This window comes from Ranitomeya variabilis, chromosome 4 (assembly GCF_051348905.1).
Source record: "Ranitomeya variabilis isolate aRanVar5 chromosome 4, aRanVar5.hap1, whole genome shotgun sequence".
Lineage (NCBI taxonomy): Eukaryota > Metazoa > Chordata > Amphibia > Anura > Dendrobatidae > Ranitomeya > Ranitomeya variabilis.
This window is the reverse complement of record NC_135235.1, coordinates 495,962,889-495,986,761: the sequence shown is the minus strand read 5'-3', so window position 1 is coordinate 495,986,761 and position 23,873 is coordinate 495,962,889. Positions and strand designations below refer to the sequence as shown.

The 23,873-nt window shown below is 41.9% G+C and overlaps 1 protein-coding gene across 1 annotated transcript; it reads right to left on the bottom strand.

Moving 5' to 3' along the window:
• Positions 1-272: 272 nt before the first annotated feature.
• On the bottom strand, positions 273-22,561 carry HSD17B1 (hydroxysteroid 17-beta dehydrogenase 1). The gene is made up of 6 exons (XM_077257649.1): positions 22,348-22,561; positions 18,625-18,786; positions 18,365-18,544; positions 18,143-18,236; positions 2,936-3,119; positions 273-777 (listed from the first exon to the last, which is right to left on the bottom strand). Exons 1-6 carry the CDS (start codon positions 22,442-22,444, stop codon positions 607-609), a joined length of 888 nt encoding a protein of 295 aa, XP_077113764.1. The 5' UTR covers positions 22,445-22,561; the 3' UTR covers positions 273-606.
• Between the last annotated feature and the right edge of the window lie 1,312 nt (positions 22,562-23,873).

Genomic DNA, 23,873 nt, shown 5'->3' with positions numbered 1-23,873 from the left:
AATCTTCTGCGTGTGTCCGTGCATATGACTCTGCTGGTGAATATGGGCAGAGGTTGGGGAACTGGATTTGAACACATCACTGTGAATAGTAAAAAGCTTATTTGTATGTGATAGAAGCAAGATTTACACATCCAGCTTGTAACGTCACTAATTATTGTGTCTGAGTCATCTCAGATCTCAGTTTTAACACTGATCGAGTCCTACATTTATTGTTCGTACACAGAAATGATTGAATACGAAGAAGACTCACATCCTGAATCACATACTGATATGGAAGTTTTATCTAGAATTTTATTGACTTTTTGGACAGTCAATATTAAGATTTATTTTTGTTATTCGAGACGTACAAAAAGGAATGCTTGCTGAGCTGAAGGCCATGGGTACTGAACCCCCCAAATACATAAGAGAGTGTGTGTGTGTATATATACAGTATATATCTCGTGTGTGTGCATGTATAGAGATTATATAAAGATGTAATTATGAAGGTTTCTTTCCACGTAACACACATTATGAATACACTGTTTTCATGTGTGTATCTTTAGTGTTGTGCAGATCAGGAGATAAAGACATCATAGTTGTAATATTGCCTTGGCAGATGTAGAGGGTTCACTGATGCGACTCTTTTGGCTGTGATCCCGAGAATACAAACTTGTGCATGGCGTGGACATATTCTGATCCGCTTGCACATTGTAGCTTCAGCTTAATAAGGGGCATGAAAAACTGGGTTGTGAAGTATCGTAGTGACGGAATTGGGGCCTCAATTGCTTCCAGAAACACCTATAAAGTATAATGATATAATCAGTTTCAAAAAAGCACAGTACAAGTCTACAGATATGTAACTTGGAACCAATAGATATTTTATATTGCTCCAACTGAATAGAGATAACCAGTTATCAGCTGATTGCCATGAGTTCAGCTTTTTTAAGCCCCAATTTTTTTTTATTTCAGTGCTGGAGTGGTGCTACAAATCTGAGTTTCCTTACCCTAGTCTCATACTCATCAGCTGCCGTCTTCACCTGTTCCCGGTGCTGCTTCAGTCCTGGTCAGATATCTGTATCTGCAACTTCTGACTGACCAGACGTCAGAGATAACAGTCACAAGCTCTCAGTGTAAGTCTATGGGAGCCTCGTTCTGGCCTTGTTCTGCTCTCATAAAATTACATTGAGTTGTGACTTCTGGCTCACCCAGCAAACACTGGAACGATCCGGCAGGTCACAACCTGCAGAAGACCGACCGGAGTGGTGCCGATAAAAAAAGAAGACTACGGCTGGTAAGTATGATACTAGGTGCAGGGAATTTCAATTATTGGCACCACTACAAAGGTAAAATTAAAAGACCCATTGGAGTAGTGCTTTAAGTGGTGCCCATATAAATACATGGATGATCATATAAAGACACATTAAGGGGTTCTTGAAGGGGCAAAATACTTTATGATATCTACATGCTAAAACAGGAATGTAGAAAAAGATTATCCAAATGGGACAGCCCTTTAAAGCATTGTAAGCCCATTTTTAATGTTGTTTTCCTTTTTTTTTTTTAGAAGTAAAGGCAGCCGTAAGATATGCTAGCATTCTATTATCAGTGGGAGACCAACTTCTTAGGCCCCCACCAATCCAGAGAATGGATAGCATGAAGTATTGGCAAAGTGCTATATCCCAGGTGGCAGGAGCTTCCATATGTCAGGCCACTACCAGTTATAAACTGATGCCATATTAATAATAATAATAATAATAATAATAATAATAATAATAATAAAAATCTTTATTTTTATATAGCACTAACATATTCCGCAGCGCTTTACAGTTTGCACACATTATCATCGCTGTCCCCGATGGGGCTGCTCACAATCTAGAATCCCTATCAGTATGTCTTTAGCATATTCTAGCGGTACGCTATTATTTTGGGGCAGCATGATGCCTCAGTCATTAGCACTGTTGGTTTACAGCGCTTGTGTCATGGGTTCAAATCCCACCAAAAGCAATATCTGCAAACGGTTTGTATGTTCTCCCCATGTTTGCGTGGGTTTCCTCCGGGGGTCTCCGGTTTTCTCCCAAACTCCAAAGACATACTGATAAAGAATGTAGATTGTGAGACCCAATGTGATGACAATGTCTGTAAAGTGCTGCGGAATATACGGTAATAGTGATATATAAGGCCCTTTTCACACATCAGTTTTTTGCCATCAGTTGCAATCTGTCGAATTTTGAAAAAAACAAATCCGGCGACTGATGCCACCGGATCCGTTTTTTTTCTCATAGACTTGTATTAGCGACGGATTGCGACGGATGGCCTCACATTTCATCCGCCGTTCACCGGATCCATCGAAAATTGTTTGTCTGGCAACCGGAGACAACGGACAAAGTAACTTTTTTTGTGTACGTCGAAAAATCAGACAGCGACGGATCTGTCGCCATACGTCGTTTGCTTCAATGGAAGCCTACGGGAGCCAGATCTGTCAAATGATGGAATCTGGCAATGGATTCTGTTTTTTTAGCTGAGCATGCTCCGATTTATTTAGGATCCAATTAGCCTGATCCGCTAGTCGGGTCCGTCGAAAAAACAAATCCGTCGCATCAGTTTTTCACAATCTGCGATGGATCCGTTGATCCATCAAGCCAACGGATTGTGACTCACGGCAAAAAAAGGATGTGTGAAAGGGGCCTAAGAATGTAAAATAATAATAAATACATTTTTTTGACATATGAAATCCTGGGAATAGAAAAAAAATAAGGTTATGTTTCATGCTTGTTCATGGGTTGTCGCTGATGTTGCTGCTTTTCCCTATTATCTTGACTTGTCCATCACACATGGACAAGTGTGATGCTGCTTCTCAGAAAGAAGGGCAAAACATTTTTTGGAATATCAGAGGTGTCAAACGTGTGGCACCATATGGATTTGTATCTTTAGACTGTATATGTAAAAAAAAAAAACTAACCTGGAGGATTTCATCTGTGTCTTGTGCTACATCTTGGAAAATTGTCTGACAATGTTGGAGATATTGGGCATACAGGGAGCGGGTATCGCTGTCCACACCCTGAAGTTGACTATCGCTGAGGTTACTCATATGTAGATTGTTCATGAAATTAGTATTGACAGGTCCACACTCAATGAGGCTTACACTTTAAAGACAAAAGGAAGAAAACACAACTAGGCCATGTAGCATCCACACGGTGTAAGGAATTTAAGGCCGGCGTCACACTGGCGAGTTTTACGGACGTAAGAGCGCAGAAACTACGTCCGTAAAACTCGCATAACATACGGCACAATTATTCTCAATGGGGCTGCTCCTATTAGCCGTATATTACGGTTCAGTATTATACGGCTTTCTACGGCCGTACAAAATCGCAGCATGCTGCGTTTGTCAGCGTACTGCGCAAAAAAATCGCCAATGAAAGTCTATGGGGGCGAGAAAAATACGGATTCCACACGGACCAGCAGTGTGACTTGCGAGAAATACGCAGCGGTGTTAGTGAAAAGTCGGTAATTCAATTGCCGGCTTTTCATTTCTCCTGCACAAACCCGACAGGATATGAGACATGGTTTACATACAGTAAACCATCTCATATCCCCCTTTTTTTTGCATATTCCACACTACTAATGTTAGTAGTGTGTATGTGCAAAATTTCAGCGCTGTAGCTGCTAAAATAAAGGGTTAAATGGCGGAAAAAATTGGCGTGGGCTCCCGCGCAATTTTCTCCGCCAGAGCGGTAAAGCCAGTGACTGAGGGCAGATATTAATAGCCAGGAGAGGGTCCATGGATATTGGCCCCCCCGTGGCTAAAAACATCTGCCCCCAGCCACCCCAGAAAAGGCACATCTGGAAGATGCGCCTATTCTGGCACTTGGCCACTCTCTTCCCACTCCCTGTAGCGGTGGGATATGGGGTAATGAAGGGTTAATGCCACCTTGCTATTGGAAGGTGACATTAAGCCAGATTAATGATGGAGAGGTGTCAATTATGACACCTATCCATTATTAATCCAATTGTAGGAAAGGGTTAAAAAACACACACACATGATTGAAAAGTATTTTAATGAAATAAACACAGCGGTTGTTGTAATAATTTATTGTTCTCTCAAATCCATTTGCAGTCCCTCGCTTGGCAACATAATAAACGCACAAGATACATACCTTCTGATGTACTGTCAGGTCCAACGATGTAATCCATCTGAAGGGGTTAACTAATATTACAGGCAGGAGCCCTGCTATAATGCAGCTGTGCTCCGTGCTTGTAATTCCCCTGCGAATGAATGAAATGTAGGTCATTGACCTACATTTCATTCATTCGCGGTGAGGCGCCCTCTGGTGGATGTCCTCATATGACCTGGAGCGTGGGAAAAAGTTCCCAGGCTGCAGTTCATGAGAACATCCACCAGAGGGCGCCTCACCGCGAATGAATGAAATGTAGGTCAATGACCTACATTTCATTCATTCGCAGGGGAATTACAAGCACGGAGCACAGCTGCATTATAGCAGGGCTCCTACCTGTAATATTAGTTAACCCCTTCAGATGGATTACATCGTTGGACCTGACAGTACATCAGAAGGTATGTATCTTGTGCGTTTATTATGTTGCCAAGCGAGGGACTGCAAATGGATTTGAGAGAACAATAAATTATTACAACAACCGCTGTGTTTATTTCATTAAAATACTTTTCAATCATGTGTGTGTGTTTTTTAACCCTTTCCTACAATTGGATTAATAATGGATAGGTGTCATAATTGACGCCTCTCCATCATTAATCTGGCTTAATGTCACCTTCCAATAGCAAGGTGGCATTAACCCTTCATTACCCCATATCCCACCGCTACAGGGAGTGGGAAGAGAGTGGCCAAGTGCCAGAATAGGCGCATCTTCCAGATGTGCCTTTTCTGGGGTGGCTGGGGGCAGATGTTTTTAGCCACGGGGGGGCCAATATCCATGGACCCTCTCCTGGCTATTAATATCTGCCCTCAGTCACTGGCTTTACCGCTCTGGCGGAGAAAATTGCGCGGGAGCCCACGCCAATTTTTTCCGCCATTTAACCCTTTATTTTAGCAGCTACAGCGCTGAAATTTTGCACATACACACTACTAACATTAGTAGTGTGGAATATGCAAAAAAAGGGGGATATGAGATGGTTTACTGTATGTAAACCATGTCTCATATCCTGTCGGGTTTGTGCAGGAGAAATGAAAAGCCGGCAATTGAATTACCGGCTGTTCACAGATATCGCGCTGATTGAAATCTAAATACAGAATATATATATATGTGTCACAATGACATATATATATATATATACTGTATATATGTTTTCCCGAACATTTGAGCACATAAATCCATTAGATGTCGGTTTTGCAAGCCTGCGCGAAAATCTCGCAGTACGGATGCCATACGGATTACATACGGAGGATGCCATGCGCAAAATACGCTGAAACACCCTGACTACGGATCACTATTTTGGGAACATTTCTCCGTATTACGGCCGTAGTACGGACGTATAATACGTGGCGTATTGTCTTACGCCAAGTGTGACGCCGGCCTAAGAGAGAGTAAGCTTTAACTGTATTTTATTCTTCTCCTCTTTTCCTCCAGCACACAGCATAACATCTCCTCAGGCTATAACTGAAACTGAAACTAAACTCAACTCCCGCCCTCACTTTCTTAAAGAGACAGATCTAATTCTTATACATTACAGGCCACATGTAAAAACGTACTAAGGTCCAGTTCAGACAGCCTATTTGTAATGGAAATCTGGAACCCAATGGCAATATAGGTTTTGTAAGGTGATAGAATGGGGACACCAAGTGCAATAGGGTCTTATCTGATGACCAGAAAGAAGATTATTTAGAAATAAAAGGTAACTGGTCACCTTTTGAGGTTGTCTAACCCACAAATAAAGTATAAAACCAAAAGGATCCAGCTGCTGAAGTACCATCAAATTAGTAACATAGTAACATAGTTATTAAGGTTGAAGGAAGACTTTAAATCCATCTAGTTCAACCCATAGCCTAACATGCCCTAACATGTTGATCCAGGGGAAGACAAAAAAAACCCATGTGGCAAAGAGTAAGCTCCACATTGAGGAAAAAAATTCCTTCCTGACTCCACATACAGCAATCAGACTAGTTCCCTGGATCAACGCCCTATCAAGGAATCTAGTGTATATACCCTGTAACATTATACTTTTCAAGAAAGGCATCCAGTCCCCTCTTAAATTTAAGTAATGAATCACTCATTACAACATCACACGGCAGAGAGTTCCATAGTCTCAGGCCATGTGCACACGTTAAGTATTTTTCGCGTTTTTTTCGCGTTTTTTCGCTATAAAAACGTGATAAAAACGCGAAAAAAACGCTAACATATGCCTCCCATTATTTTAAGTGTATTCCGCATTTTTTGTGCAAATGTAGCCTTTTTTTCCGCGAAAAAAACGCATCGCGGAAAAAAAAGCAACATGTTCATTAAAATGCGGAATTGCAGGGGATTCCGCAAACCTAGGGGTCCATTGATCTGCTTACTTCCCGCACGGGGCTGTGCCCACGATGCGGGAAGTAAGCAGATTACGTGCGGTTGGTACCCAGGGTGGAGGAGAGGAGACTCTCCTCCACGCACTGGGCACCATATAAGTGGTCAAAAAATAAGAATTAAAATAAAAAATAGTCCTATACTCACCCTCGATGTCTTCCCGCCTCCACTGCACGCTGTCGCTTCGGTTCCTGTAGCTGATGTGCGGCGAAGGACCTTGCCGATGACGTCACTGTCCTGTGATTGGTCGTGAGCGGTCATGTGACCGCTCACGTGACCGTGACGTCACGGAAGGTCCTGTGCGCACAGACCAGCTATAGAAAGAGGAACGGACGCCGCTGAGGAGATGTCTGGGTGAGTATAAGCATTTTTTTATTTTTTTTATTATTTTTAAACATTCTATCTTTTACTATAGATGCTGCATCTATAGTAAAAAGTTGGTCACACTTGTCAAACAGTATGTTTGACAAGTGTGACCAACCTGTCAGTCAGTTTTCCAAGCGATGCTACAGATCGCTTGGAAAACTTTAGCATTCTGCAAGCTAATTACGCTTGCAGAATGCTAAAAAAACGGAAAAAAAAACGCAAAAAAAAAAATGTGGACTTCTTGCAGAAAATTTCCGGTTTTCTTCAGGAAATTTCTGCAAGAAATCCGCAACGTGTGCACATACCCTCACTGCTCTTACAGTAAAGAATCCGCGTCTGTTATTATGCTTAAACCTTCTTTCCTCCAGACATAGAGGATGCCCCCTTGTCCCTGTCTCAGATCTATGATTAAAAAGATCATCAGAAAGGTCTTTGTACTGTCCCCTCATATATTTATACAGTAAAATAAGATCACCCCTTAGCCTTCGTTTTTCCAAACTAAATAGCCCCAAGTGTAATAACCTATCTTGGTATTGCAGACCCCCCAGTCCTCTAATAACCTTGGTCGCTCTTCTCTGCACCCGCTCTAGTTCAGCTATTTATTTCTTATACACCGGACACCAGAACTGTACATTACACAGTATTCTAAGTCTGGTCAAACTAGTGACTTGTATAGAGGTAAAATTATGTTGTCATCATGAGCATTGATGCCTCTTTTAATGCATCCCATTATTTTATTTGCCTTTGTAGCAGCTGCCTGACACTGGCCACTAAATGTGAGTTTGTCATCCACCCATACACCCAGGTCTTTTTCATTGACGGTTTTGCCCAGAGTTTTAGAATTAAGCACATAGTTATACATCTTATTACTTCTACCCAAGTGCATGACCTTACATTTATCCCCATTAAAGCTCATTTGCCATTTGTCAGCCCAAGCTTCTAGTTTACATAAATCATCCTGTAATATAAAATTGTCCTCCTCTGTATTGATTACCCTACATAGTTTAGTGTCATCTGCAAATATTGAAATTCTGCTCTATATGCCCCCTACAAGGTCATTAATAAATATGTTAAAAAGAAGAGGGCCCAATACTGACCCCTGTGGTACCTCACTGCTAACCGCAACCCTGTCCGAGTGTGCTCCATTAATAACCACCCTTTGTTTCCTATCCCTGAGCCAGCTCTTAACCCACTTACACATATTTTCCCCTATCCCCATTATTCTCATTTTATGTATCAACCTTTTGTGTGGCACTGTATCAAAAGCTTTTGAAAAGTCCATATACACTACGTCCACTGCGTTCCCTTGGTCCAGTCCGAAACTTACCTCTTCATAGAAATTGATCAGATTTGTGTGACAGGAACGGTCCCTAGTAAACCCATGTTGATATTGCAATTGGAGGAACCCACCAAGGTCGACAAGGTATTTTAGAACTGCGTTAGAGCAAAGGTATTTTGAACTGCGTTGCTGATAATGCAAATTCAATAAGATACAGAAAACGTTGTGGATAAGAAACAGTGTGGTTTTATCTCAACGCGTTTGGAAGTTGTAAAAACTCATGATGAAGAAGTTTGTCCAACTTTGAAACGCATTAAGATTAAACTGCACGTTTTTTCATCCACATCGTCTTCTGGATTTTATTGAAATTACATTATCAGCAGCGCAGAATACCATTACATTTCCCTAAATACTAATCTAGGTTTTGTGACAGTAATAGATATTTAGGACCTATCAACAATCTGCAATGACTTTGAAGAGTTAGGGAAAAAAGTAAAGAAACTGGATACACAGGTAGTTTTTTATTCTATCCTTCCAGTAGACTGGCAAGGCACCAGGAGATGGAACAGGATTCTTGATGCGAACAACTGGCTAAGACGATGGTGTTGTCAACAAGGATTTGGATTCCTGGACCACGGGGTGAACTACCTGTACGACAGACTCCTCGCCAGAGACGGACTACACCTCAACAAACATGGGAAACACACATTTGCCAAAAGACTCGCTACACTCATCAGGAGGGCGTTAAACTAGAAGAAGAGGGGATGGCACGAAAAACATTAGACTTGAGCATGAAACCAGAAAATATACTGATGAAGGATGTGAGGTGCGGCAAAGAAGACCCAAGACAACATACTCGGAAGGGAGGTAAGAACATTTCCAAAACAATACACAGGGAGCAGATTGGAACAAAACAAAATCCTCTAAACTGCATGCTCACAAATGCCAGAAGCCTGACAAACAAGATGGAAGAACTAGAAGCAGAAATATCTACAGGTAACTATGACATAGTGGGAATAACCGAGACATGGTTGGATGAAAGCTATGACTGGGCAGTTAACCTACAGGGTTACAGTCTGTTTAGAAAGGATCGCAAAAATCATAGAGGAGGAGGGGTTTGTCTTTATGTAAAGTCTTGTCTAAAGTCCACTTTAACCCCTTCACGACATGCGCCGTACTAGTTCGCATGTCGTGTCTTCCCCTTTGATGTGGGCTCCGGCGCTGAGCCCACGTCAAAGTCATGACATGTCAGCTGTTTTGAACAGCTGACATGTGCACGCAATAGCAGCAGGTGGAATCGCGATCCACCCACTGCTATTATCTAGTTAAATGCCGCTGTCAAACTCTGACAGTGGCATTTAACTACCGCTTCCGGCCATCAGGCCGGAAATGCGAGCATCGCTGACCCCCGTCACATGATCGGGGGTCAGCGATGCATCGCCATAACAACCAGAGGTCTTCTTGAGACCTCTATGGTTGTTGATGCCGGATTGCTATGAGCGCCACCCTGTGGTCGGCGCTCATAGCAATGCAGTAATTCTGCTACATAGAGGCGATCTGAGCTTCGCCTCTATGTAGCAGCGCTGATCAGGCTATGCCAGCTTCTAGCCTCCCATGGAGGCTATTGAAGCATGGCAAAAGTAAAAAAAAATGTTTTAAAAAATTTGAAAAAAATAAAAAAATATAAAAGTTTAAATCACCCCCCTTTCGCCCCGTTCAAAATAAAACAATAAAAAAAATCGAACCTACACATATTTGGTATCACCGCGTGTAGAATCGCCCAACCTATCAATCAAAAAAAGGATTAACCTTAGATAGCAGCGCTCAGAAGCGTTCGGATATAACAAATGCTGACAAAAAGAAAATCCTACATCTAATGAAAAACAATTGTTTGGTCGATGTGTGGAGGGAATTAAATGGTCCTGTAAAATACTTCTCACCTGCACACCAGTCCTATTCACGAATAGACCTACACCTAACTACAACAAGAACGATCCCTTCGGCCCTATTCTCTCGTCATATTCCATCATCATGGTCTGATCATGATGTTGTCCTATCGACATTTAAATTCAGCGTCACCACCTCTAAATTATTCAAATGGAGACTGAACGAATCTCTACTCTTTGACCCCACTACCCTGTCTAAAATCAAAGAAGAGTTGGGACTGTACTTCCAGGCTAACACCAATGATAATATCTCCCCTGGGCTTGTGTGGATGGCACACAAAAAATTTATTACCGGCTCATTAATCAAAATTGCATCTAATAAAAAGAAACAAAGATCTGAACTACAAACACGCTTAGAGAACAAACTTATGAAACTTGAACTTGCTAACCAAGCCTCTACCTCCCTCTTTTTGGTTAAGCAGATTAGAGAGAGCTTTAACATGGACTAAGTCAACTTTCTACAGATATGCTAATAAGCCGTCTGGCATGCTGGCACGTAAGCTCAGATGTAAAGAATCCCTAAACAATGTCGCTTCCATCAAAGATTCCAAAGGTCGAATCTCAGCTCACCCAGATATAGTATATGACGCGTTCCGAGAATATTATCAGAAACTATATACCTCCCCACAAATATCCTCACCGCAACTCCTATCCTCTTTCCTAGATGAACTGAAAATACCTAAAATCCCCAACTCTGCTGTAGATCAACTCCAAACACCCATATCTGACGACAAAATTTCTGCAGTAATTAAAAAACTAAAGAAAAATAAGGCCCCCGGACCCGACGGCCTCACGGCACTCTATTACAAGAAATTAACAAACATCCTCACACCACACATTAAAAACTACTGCAATGCTCTACTAAATGGCACCCAGATGCCCCCTGAATTCTATATTGCCCATGTGACGGTAATCCCAAAACCAAAGACAGACCATCTCCTCCCCAAGAATTATAGACCTATATCGTTGTTAAATGTTGACCTTAAACTCTTTACGTCCATCATCACTACCAGACTCAACAAACTATTACCCGCCCTTATTCACCGCAATCAAGTGGGGTTCATACCTAATAAGCAAGGTCCCGACAATATTAGAAGAAATTTAAATATTATACATTCAGCAAACTATCATAAACAACCCCTGCTACTATTAGCTTTAGACATAGAGAAAGCTTTTGACTCGGTTTCATGGTCCTACCTATTCGAAGTCCTACCTAGATTTGGTATCCCTCACACCCTTATTTCGTGCCTCCAACTACTATATGACAGACCTACAGCTTACTTGAAACTCCCGTCCACCAGACCTACCCCTATCATTATACAAAGAGGGACGAGGCAGGGCTGCCCACTTTCGCCAGCCCTGTTTGCCATGTCCATGGAACCACTAGCTGAGGCAATAAGACTTAACGCGAACATACTCGGACCTGTGGGGCTTGGCAGGCAATATAAGGCAAGCTTATTTGCGGATGACTTGTTGCTGACTTTGTCCAGCCCACTCACCACTCTCCCAAATTTGTTTTCAGCCCTCCGTAGATTTGAGTCGATCTCGGGACTCAAAATTAATGTCGACAAATCCGAAGCTTTGTTCCTTAACACCTCTAAGGACACGCACACAAATATAATCTCTCAGTTCAAATTTGCAAAAAACGAACATTATATAACTTATCTTGGAGTCAACCTCACCTCCCATAGATCGACTTTATTTAAGTGGAACTATCTCCCGTTAATAAAAAACCTCCGAGCTGACGTAGCCAGATGGTCTGCCATGAAGTTGACTTGGTTGGGCAGATTGCATGCAATTAAAATGGGCTCCCTGCCCAGATTTCTGTACCTGTTCCGCTCCCTCCCCATTCCGTTGCCCCATAAGACTTTCCACGAGATTCACTCTATGATTTCAACATTTATTTGGCAAGGAAAAAAACCCAGAATCCAACAAAAAACTATGTTCATACACAGAAAATTGGGGGGACTTTCCATGCCCAATTTTACACTATATTACAAGTCGGCTCAGTTGGCCCAATTGACTAATGCCTGTGCTGCCAATCACGCTCCGAGATGGGGTAGCCTGGAATCATCCCTTTTACGTCCATTTTCCTTACCCGGCCTTATGTGGTCCATACAAAAACTTCCGAAAGGCTTGCACATTAAAGCACCATTCACGGCACATTCCCCGATCTTCTGGAGGAAAGAGAGGTTTAAGTTTGACCTCCAATCTAAATCCTCCCCACTAACCCCCCTCTTCTGTAACCCCATGTTCGCACCCGGACTTGACCCACACTCATATGCCTGGTGGAAAGTTAATAGAATAACCACTCTAAAACACCTCTGCTCGCCCTTTAATATAATTTTAACCAGACAAGAATTCCTCCATAAATACAATCCACCCATTAAAGAAACCTTACGTGTTTATCAGGTTTTCCATTTTGCGGAACAGTTTCTACAGCATAAAATCCCTTTTCATGCGACTAACTTCGAGAAGATGTTTGGATGACCCACTGGGAGGGGGAACTATCTCTCTGCTGTACAAATCTTTAAATACTGCACACGGAGTCGATAAATTACAATACATGAAACAGTGGGAGGAAGATCTAGGTATTCATTTAACTTTGGAAAATTGGAGGCGATTCTGTGACACAGTTTCCAGGGGTAGTCATCAAGCCTCCCTGGCAGAGACATCCATTAAAGTCCTACATAGAACATACCAAGTACCAAGTAAACTCCACACTATATACCCCAACGTCACAGATAAATGTTTTAGAGGATGTGGCGCAGTGGGAGATATGAAGCATGTTTGGTGGGAGTGTCCGGTTGCCTCGGCTATGTGGCGGGAGGTAGGGTTAACAATTGAAAAAATGTATGGTAAAGCAATACAACATGACCCAACCACATTTCTTTTGGGAGCCAGGTACCCGGCCTTTTCTAACAAATTTCACAGGTTAATAGGCCAGCTGTTTATGGCCGCTAAGCTACATATAGCTACCAACTGGAAGTCGCCTTTTCTTTCTATGCAATCAGTTAGAGATAAGATGAATACAATTCTCTTATATGAACGTATACATGCGACTAGGGATGATCTGTGGGAGGCCTTCTACCAAGTTTGGAGGCCGTGGATGGACCTTAACACGAATTTGAATCTTGAACAAACCTTGACTTTATCTATTTGAGACTTCAATATCCTGTGAGAGATCCTGATGGCAAAGGGGTTGAACCTGTGCTGGTTGGGGTGCGAGGAGAGGGAGGCGGAACTCATAAAACGGAATAAAGTATTGCCTCGTCCTGTAAATATATTGCAGTTTTCCATAAAGTGTAATGTAGAATCTCATTTCCCACCCCATTTTCCCTCTTTTATGTTTCCCCATGTATTTGTCTCGTCATATATATGTATGTTTTTTCTTCTCTGTTTAGATTTAAGCTTATTAAACTCCCTTGTAAGGGAATCAGTTGTTAAATTGTTATGTTTAGTGTTGAGCATTCCGATACTGCAAGTATCGGGTATCGGCCGATATTTGCTGTATCGGAATTTCCGATACCGAGATCCGATACTTTTGTGGTATCGGGTATCGCAACAACATTAATGTAATAATGTGTAAAAGAGAGAATTAAAATAAAAAATATTGCTATACTCACCTCTCCGACGCAGCCTGGACCTCAGCGAGGGAACCGGCAGCGTTGTTTGTTTAAATTTCGCGCTTTTACTTGGTTACGTGAAGTCCCGGCTTGTGATTGGTCAGGGCGGCCATGTTGCCGGGACGCGGACCAATCACAGCAAGCCGTGACGAAATTACGTCACGGCTTGCTGTGATTGGTCCGCGTCCCGGCAACATGGCCGCCATTAACCAATCACAAGCCGTGACGTCACGGGAGGCTGGACATGCGCGTATTTTAAAAAGCGCGCGTGTCCAGCCTCCAGTGACGTCCCGGCTTATGATTGGTCACGGCGCCATGTTGCCGGGACGCGGACCAATCACAGCAAGCCGTGACGAAATTACGTCACGGCTTGCTGTGATTGGTCCGCGTCCCGGCAACATGGCCGCCATTAACCAATCACAAGCCGTGACGTCACGGGAGGCTGGACATGCGCGTATTTTAAAAAGCGCGCGTGTCCAGCCTCCCGTGACGTCACGGCTTGTGATTGGTTAATGGCGGCCATGTTGCCGGGACGCGGACCAATCACAGCAAGCCGTGACGTAATTTCGTCACGGCTTGCTGTGATTGGTCCGCGTCCCGGCAACATGGCCGCCCTGACCAATCACAAGCCGGGACTTCACGTAACCAAGTAAAAGCGCGAATTTTAAACAAACAACGCTGCCGGTTCCCTCGCTGAGGTCCAGGCTGCGTCGGACAGGTGAGTATAGCAATATTTTTTATTTTAATTCTTTATTTTACACATTTATATGGATCCCAGGGTCTGAAGGAGAGTTTCCTCTCCTTCAGACCCTGGGAACCATCAGGAATACCGTCCGATACTTGAGTCCCATTGACTTGTATTGGTATCGGGTATCGGTATCGGATTGGATCCGATACTTTGCCGGTATCGGCCGATACTTTCCGATACCGATACTTTCAAGTATCGGACGGTATCGCTCAACACTAGTTATGTTAATGAAAATAAAATTTATTGACACTAAAAAAAGGATTAACCTGATCACAAAACTGTGTAGCGAGAAAAAAATTCAAAACGCCAGAACTAAGTTAATTTAAATGCAATAACGGGCGATCAAAAGAAAGTATCTGCACAAAAGTGGTATCATTAAAAATGTCAGCTCGGCACACAAAAAATAAGCCCTCACCCAACCCGAGATCTCGAAAAATGGAAACGCTACAGGTATCGGAATATTGCGCAATTTAAAAAAACAAACATTTTTTAGGAAAGTTTGGAATTTTTTTTCACCACTTAGATAAAAAAATAACCTAGACATGTTTGGTGTCTATGAACTCTTAATGACCTGGAGAATCAAAATGGCATGTCAGTTTTAGAATTTAGGGAACCTAGCAAAAAATCCAAACAAAAAACAAGTGTGGGATTGCACTTTTTTTTTGCAATTTCACCGCACTTGGAATTTTTTTCCTGTTTTCTTGTACAAGACATGGTAAAACCAATGGTGCCATTAAAAAGTACAGCATGTCCTGCAAAAACCAAGCCCTCACATGGCCATATTGACGGAAAAATAAAAAAGTTATGGCTCTGGGAAGGAGGGGAGAGAAAAATGAAAACGAAAAAGGGCTGCGTCTTGAAGGGGTTTTTAAGGGAGGATATTAGCAAAGGTAATGAGGATGTCGAGTCCACATGGGTCGAAATACATGGAGGGAAAAATAGTAACAAAATTCTATTTGGGGTCTGTTACAAACCCCTAAATATAACAGAAATCAGGAAAGTCTACTACTAAGGCAGAAAGATGAAGCTGCAACCCATAATGAGGTCCTTCTTATGGGGGATTGTAACTACCCGGATATTAACTGGGAAACAGAGACCTGTGAAACCCATAAAGGCAACAGGTTTCTGCTAATAACCAAGAAAAATTCTCTTTCACAATTGGTGCAAAATCCAACCAGAGGAGCAGCACTTTTAGACCTAATACTAACTAATAAACCTGACAGAAAAACAAATCTGCAGGTTGTTGGGCATCTAGGAAATAGCGACCACAATATTGTACAGTTTCACTTGTCTTTCGCTAGGGGGATTTGTCAGAGAGTAACAAAAACACTGAACTTTAGGAAGGCAAAGTTTGACCAGCTTAGAGATGCCCTTAACCGGGTTGACTGGGACAATGTCCTCAGAAAGAATACAGATAATAAATGGGAAATGTTTAAGAACATCCTAAATAGGCACTGTAAGCGGTTTATACCTTGTGGGAATAAAAGGACTAGAAATAGGAAAAACCCAATGTGGCTAAACAAAGAAGTAAGAGGGGTAATTAACAGTAAAAAGAAAGCATTTGCACTACTAAAGCAGGATGGCACCATTGAAGCTCTAAAAAACTATAGGGAGAAAAATACTTTATCTAAAAAACTTCTCTACGGTGGTAAATTAAATGTTAGGTGAAATGCCAAGAGACAAAGAAAACCCTATATTAAGGGTCATCAATCTAACCCAGAAAGGAATGCGAAACCGGCTAAATAAGATTAAAATAGATAAATCTCCAGGTCTGGATGACATACACCCACGAGTACTAAGAGAACTAAGTAATGTAATAGACAAGCCATTATTTCTTATATTTAGGGATTCTATAGCGACAGGGTCTGTTCCACAGGACTTGCGCATAGCTAATGTGGTACCAATATTCAAAAAGGGCTCTAAAAGTGAACCTGGAAATTATAGGCCAGTAAGTCTAACCTCTACTGTTGGTAAAATATTTGAAGGGTTTCTGAAGGATGTTATTCTGGATTATCTCAATGAGAATAACTGTTTAACTCCATATCAGCATGGGTTTATGAGAAATCGCTCATGTCAAACCAATCTAATCAGTTTTTATGAAGAGGTAAGCTATAGGCTAGACCACGGTGAGTCATTGGACGTGGTAGATCTTGATTTTTCCAAAGCATTTGATACCGTGCCACACAAGAGTTTGGTACACAAAATGAGAATTCTGGGTCTGGGGGAAAATGTGTGTAAATGGGTAAGTAACTGGCTTAGTGATAGAAAGCAGAGGGTGTTATAAATGGTATATTCTCTAACTGGGTCGCTGTTACCAGTGGGTTACCGCAGGGGTCGGTATTGGGACCTATTCTCTTCAACATATTTATTAACGATCTGGTAAAAGGTTTACACAGTAAAATATTAATATATGCAGATGATACAAAACTATGTAAAGCAGTCAATACAAGAGAACACAGTATTCTGCTACAGATGGATCTGGATAAGTTGGAAACTTGGGCCGAAAGGTGGCAGATGCGGTTTAACAATGATAAATGTAAGGTTATGCACATGGGAAGAAGGAATCAATATCACCATTACACACTGAACGGGAAACCACTGGGTAAATCTGACATGGAGAAGGACTTGGGATCCTAGTTAATGGTAAACTTACCTGGAGCAGCCAGTGCCAGGCTGCGGCTGCCAAGGCAAACAGGATCATGAGGTGCATTAAAAGAGGTCTGGATACACATTATGAGAGCATTATACTGCCTCTGTGCAAATCCCTGGTTAGACCGTACATGGAGTACTGTGTACAGTTTTGGGCACCAGTGCTCAGGAAGGATATAATGGAACTAGAGCGAGTACAAAGGAGGGCAACACAATTAATAAAAGGGATGGGGGAACTACAATACCCAGAGAGATTAGCAAAATTAGGATTATTTAGTCTAGAAAAAAGACAACTGAGGGGCAATCTAATAACCATGTATAAGTATATAAGGGGACAATACAAATATATCTCTGAGGATCTGTTTATACCAAGAAATGTGACGGTCACAAGGGGGCATTCTCTGCGTCTGGAGGAGAGAAGGTTTTTCCACCAACATAGAAGAGGATTCTTTACTGTTAGAGCAGTGAGAATCTGGAATTCCTTGTCTGAAGAGGTTGTGATGGCGAACTCAGTCGAGGGGTTCAAGAGAGGCCTGGATGTCTTCCTGGAGCGTAAAAATATTGTGTCTTACAGTTATTAGGTTCTTTAGAAGGACGTAGATCTGGGGATTTATTCTGATGGAATATAGGCGGAACTGGATGGACAAATGTCTTTTTTCAGCCTTGCTAACTACAGTATGTTACTATGTTACTATGTCCATATTCATCAGGATCGTGTCCTTGTGACTGGATTAAGGCCATTTTAACACACCTGTATTTAGGTTTCTTTGGTTTTACTGCAACAAAATGACATGGCCATACAACCTTTTGATGATCTCAATTCAATTCATGGGATCCAAGAGGCCTCGAAATGTAAAAATCATAAAACAGGCCCAAAAATAAAGGTGCAAAGAAGTGAATTAACATATGCAGGCTTGAATGTTAAAAAATAACTTTTTTGTATGGGGCACGCTATGGTTTTCAAGCAAAACATATAAATATAATGTATATACATATAAATAGATATACTCTTCATACTTACTGTATATCAAAATGTTGTAGCACTATAGCCATGCTTTCACAGAACCCCTCCACGGCAAATTTACTGGCGCAGTACACATCATTAAATGGCACACCTATAACAGAAGTATTTGCTATTTGCCGTATGTAAAATAAAGTGAAATGTTCCAGTTGTAAAACATTTTTCCCTTCTAGTAGTTGATGAGATATGTGGTTACTTACAGCTGACATCTCTGGCACCTACCTTGCAGGCCTCCTACACTGCTGGAAATAATGATCCGTCCAGATCTCCTTTGCTTCATTCCAGGCAGAAAAGCTTGGATGGTGCCGATTGTACCAAATAGGTTAACATCAAATATCTTCTTCATTGTGTGATACGTGTGACATTCCAAGGGCCCCATCAATCCAATACCGGCATTGCACACTATGGGATTAATTATAAGGAAATAAGATAATATAAAGACTGGATACAAGCACACAGAACAAATTAACCATGTCACCCACCTAAGATGTCCACTCGATTTTCCTTTATTTTCTCAATGGTAGCCAACACAGATTGCTGGTCTGTAACATCCATCTGCAGAATCTCAAAAGTATCAGCATGGCAGCCACGAACACACTCCAGCAGATATTCTTTCTTGGAAAGATCCCTCATGGTGGCATAGACTAATGAAAGGAAGATGCCATTTCTTGAGATTACAATACGTGCTACAATGGTGTCACAGATAAAAAAAAGGGATATTTGGACTTGTCCTAAAGATGGGGACATCGATGATTTTTTTTTTAAATCAAATTTTTATAAGTGTTGGAAAGACCACTTATTTCCCTATCTTTGTTCCTTGTAAAACATATCACAAGCACTTAACCCTATGTAAATAGGGAATATACTGCTGAAAGTACGCAAACTCTATGGGGACTCAATTTTCATATTAAATGGAACCTATCATCTGATTCATGCTATCCAAGCCGTGATTAGCATAATTTAGAGACTGGCTGCACGATTGGGTATATTTTTATCTGAATCACTCTGACATTTCAGAGAAAATGTAGGTAGAAGATATAGTCAGAGACCATGGCAAGCAGACTAGTCCGGGGCCACAATCAGTTTTATTCAGTGCCGCTGGAGGTGATTGACAAGTGTCTTCCTATATGTATATGGGGAGAGAGTTGTCAATCATATGCAACAGTGGTGGGAAGATCCGACCAGGGTCGGCACCGGACTAATCTGGTTCCAGGTTATGGCATGGTCTTCTAAAGTTCCAGCGTTTCAGCGTAAAATATACATGGCTGCAATGATGCAGCAAAGCTCTGTTTATGCTGACCTTGGTTTGGGCAGCGCAAATCAGATAACAGGTTCCCTTTAATCATTTGTCTCCACACAGTTTGCATCGGCCTGTATAAAAAGCCGATTAGTTTAACAAGGACCTGTCAGTTGCCAAAAATATGTCATTTTTAAACTGGTTTAAATGTCTCAGTTTTCACCTTTGTTCCTGAGATCTAGCCCGCTGTTCCCTACATATAAATCTAATATTTTTATTTAAATGAATGCAGTCCTCAAAAAGACTTCCATAGAATAAAGTTCTTAACATAGAGGCAAGAGAGGGTCATATCTGAGAAACAGAGAAGAGCAGGAACAAGAACAAAAGAAAAACAACAGATTCAGAAGAACAGACACATTTATGCCAGGTAAAATATATATATATATATATATATATATATATATATATATATATATATATATATATATATATATATACACACACACACCAACAAGCAAAAGGGTAACAATGTTTTGAAGTTTTGAATCTCAGGCTCCATATTTCACCATCCACTAATGCTTCGAACGTGAGACTACCATCATTTTATTAACAATTATTTAGTCTATATCATACATACGTGTAGCTTATTTGAATAGCAGCTATTTAGCATATGATTAGTTATGCAGATTCTTGCCATACCACTTCATTCTTACTGTTCTGCTCCTGGTGGTGGAAAAGTATTTTGTATTCTACAAAATACAACCTGTTTTCCCATTCCATAATAGCTCAGTGTGTTATTAGGTTGATTCCCAAGCAAAAGGTCACTGGCTCAAATAGATGAGCAGCCATGAAGAAGACTTCCCAAGAAAAGAGAAACCACATCATCCAACTCATCGATAACGGTCTCTCAGCCAAGCAAATTGCCAAACTGCATCATATGCGTGCCATGACAGTTGGGAGAATACAAAATGAAGTCCATCTAGCCATTCAAAAGCCAAGAGGTGGATGTCCAGGCATAATATTGGAGTCAACAAGTTGGCTCTGCACACGATCTGTCAGTTCTGACACAACAATCATAGTAATGGAGGTGGCTCATATGCTTTGTAACAGTGAGATTACAGACATCCATGCAAGCCCCATGCGATGCATGCTACACAAGTCTGGAATGGTGGCCCAAAAAAAGGTGAAGAAGCCTCAACTTCAGTATCGTCATAAGAGGCATTGATTTGAGTTTACAAAACAGTACAAAAAGTGGACTGTAGAAGATTGGAAACGGATGATTTAGAGCGATGAGAGGAAAGTCAATAGACTAGTCGCTGAAGGGTACAACTGTGTCTGGAAGAAACAAGAGAAAAAGGAACTGACTGATCAAGAAATTGAATCAACTGTCAAGTTCGGTAGAGGCAGTCTGATGATATGGGGTTGTTTAACGCCAAAGGCGTTGGTCGCTTGACCAGGTCCTATGGTGCTCTCAATGCTCAGCTATATGTGAGTATATTACAAGACGAGTTACTTCCCACACTCGAGTACTATGAATATGAAATGGATGACATAGTGTTTCAGCATAATAACGACCCGAAGTGTACGTCGAGATTGGCAAATAAATAATTCAACGATGACAGCTGTTTCGCGCTACATGCGCTTCCACAGATCACCGGGATCCGTGGAAGCGCATGTAGCGCGAAACAGCTGTCATCCTATAGACATCATGTTCTCCCTGTCCATGTCCTAATAAAGACTTTTACAGCAACGGGCTTGGTGAGTGCTAACTACATTTTTTCTTTTTTGGATGTCATGCACTTTTTTGGTTATGCACCCCTAGTGCCCATGCAATTGAGTAGGAGGTAAAGGCACTGGTACAGCATTTCACAGCACGCAGATAGGTGATCGCGTAGGCAGCAGTGCGGGTATACATTTTTTTCTTCTCTGTGGACAAAATAATTCAACGGCAATGTAGTAGAGTTGCTGGATTGGCCATCACATTCCCCAGACCTCAACCCGATCGAAAACGTATGGGTAGAGTTAAAGAACAAGCTGTATACATACCCAAGTAAGTTGACCAGTATGCACCAACTTTGGGAATGTGTAGGAGAAAACTGGAATCAGATTTTGGTCGAGACATGCTTGAATCTGATCCAAAGCATGCCCAGAAAGATTAAGACTGTTTTGAAAGCCAAATATGGATTTACAAAATACTAACATAATAATAATAAAAATTAAAATTTAGATTTTTAGGAGTAAAACAGTAGCAATGCAGTGACAAGACAATAATCTATATAACTAATCATATGCTAAATAGTTGCAAGTAAAACTATGTATGAAATAGCCAAGATGATTGTCTATAAAACGATGTTAGTCTCACGTTCGAAGCTGTGGAAGATAATGAGATATGGAACCTGAAAGTCGAAAGTTCAAAACATTGTTACCCTTTTGCTCATCAGTGTATTTATGGCAAGTGACAGGTACTCTGGCATTTCAGCAGCAGGAACATTTAAGACCCCAATATACATGAGGCAAATATGGTATGGGCCAATGAATGGTCATTCAGACTGTGTTTTTGCATTTTTTTTGGCCACTTAATGCCAGTACTTTTTCCCCACAGATCTGATAAATGGTAAAGAATATTCAGTCTGCTCATTTGGCCAAGGTAGCCGAAGATCGTTTGTTATGGTTACTATTAGGATGTTAAAAGTCACCAAATGCATACTTGAAAGATTAGAAGGTCTCCATTGGGGAAGGAGCTCCTAACATTGTGCTGATAAAAGTAATCAGACTTTTTATCACTGATAGATGTAGATAAGCTTTAAATTGAATTTTTTTTTGCACAAGATCAGCCTACAACAGAGTTTTGGCTTTTGGATCTCTGCTCTTAGCTCATATTGGTGCAATGAGCAAAAGTTTTGCAGGTACTCATATACAACTATCCTAAATTACTGTACTCTTAACACAAAAAAAATATTTAACTTACCTTTAAATCTTTGTCCAGAATCAGAAGCCAGGAGTACAGCTAAGCCTAGTCCGATTCCTGAGGAGCATCCCGTGATCAGAACCACTCTTTTCTCCATCTGAACTGTAAATCTGGGTGCACAAACTTAGAAAGTATACCGGTTTCTCTGGGAACTTTGAGCTGTGGGCAAACTGCTGGAAATGTTTCTCCGCTGGCATCTGTAATGTTATGTCTACAGTTGCTTCTTCAAGGACTACAGCTGGCATTGTCTTTTCCTCCTCCTTCTCTGTATAGGTGTCATAAAAGAATATATGACTACAGCAGACCTGGGCAAAGTGCGGCCTGTGGGCCACATACAGCCCTCTGGCTGTTCCAGTTAGGCCCGCAGACCGTGACAGCCGAAAGGCTGAAGCAGTGGCCCACGGGCCACATCGGGTCTTCCCCGCCCACCGGCCATCCGCCGCTTGCTGTCACTGCTCTCCACATCCTCTGGATGCAGACATAGGTGAATACATTGGTGGAGGATGGCGCCGCTGGCTCTATCTTCCACCAATCAGCATGTAAGCTAACAGTCACAATGACTTCATTTCATTGCACCAGTTGTGCACTGAGGAGAGTCAGTGCATCAGAGACACCAGAGACAGTGCAGCGGGGGGACAGAGAAAGATGAGTATGTGTTGTTTTTTTCATGTGTATGGGATATTTCTATGTGTATAAGGGGCCGTGTGGGGATCATACTGTATATGGGGGGCTCATGCTGTGTATAAGGGGCTATGTGGGGCACATGCTGTACATAAGAAACTATGTGGGGCTTGTGCTTTATATAGGGGGCTATGTGGTGCACATGCTGTGCATAGGGTTCTATGTGGGGCACATGTTGTATATGGGAGGCTACATGGGGCACATGCTGTACATGGGAGGCTACATGGGGCACATGCTGTACATGGGAGGCTATGTGGGGTACATGCTGTACAAGGGAGGCTATGTAGGGCACATGCTGTACATGGGAGGCTACATAGGCACATGCTGTACATGGGAGGCTATGTGGGGGCACACGTTGTACATGGGAGGCTATGTGGGGGCTCATATTGTGCATGGGGGCTATGTGGGGGCTCATACTGTACATGGGGGTAGTGTGGGGGCTCATACTGTATATGGGGTCAGTATGGGGGCTCATACTGCACATGGAGTCAGTGTGAGGGCTCATACTGTACATGGGGCAGTATGGGGGCTGTTTCCATATAGAGGGGGGTAGTGTGCGGGCTCTTACGGTATAAAGGTTTACATTATGCGAGCTCTTACAGTACAGTATATAGGGGGTAGTATGTGGGCACTTGCGGTATACAGGGGGCGGTGTGCGAGCTCTTCCGATATATAGGGGGCAGTGTGCAGACTCTTACGATATGTAGGGGCAGTGTGCAGGCTCTTATGGTATATAGAGAGACAGTGTGGGGGCTCTTACGGTATATAGAGGAGCAGTGTATGGGCTCTTACGGTATATAGGGAGGCAGTGTGCAGGCTCTTATGGTATATAGGTATATAGGGGG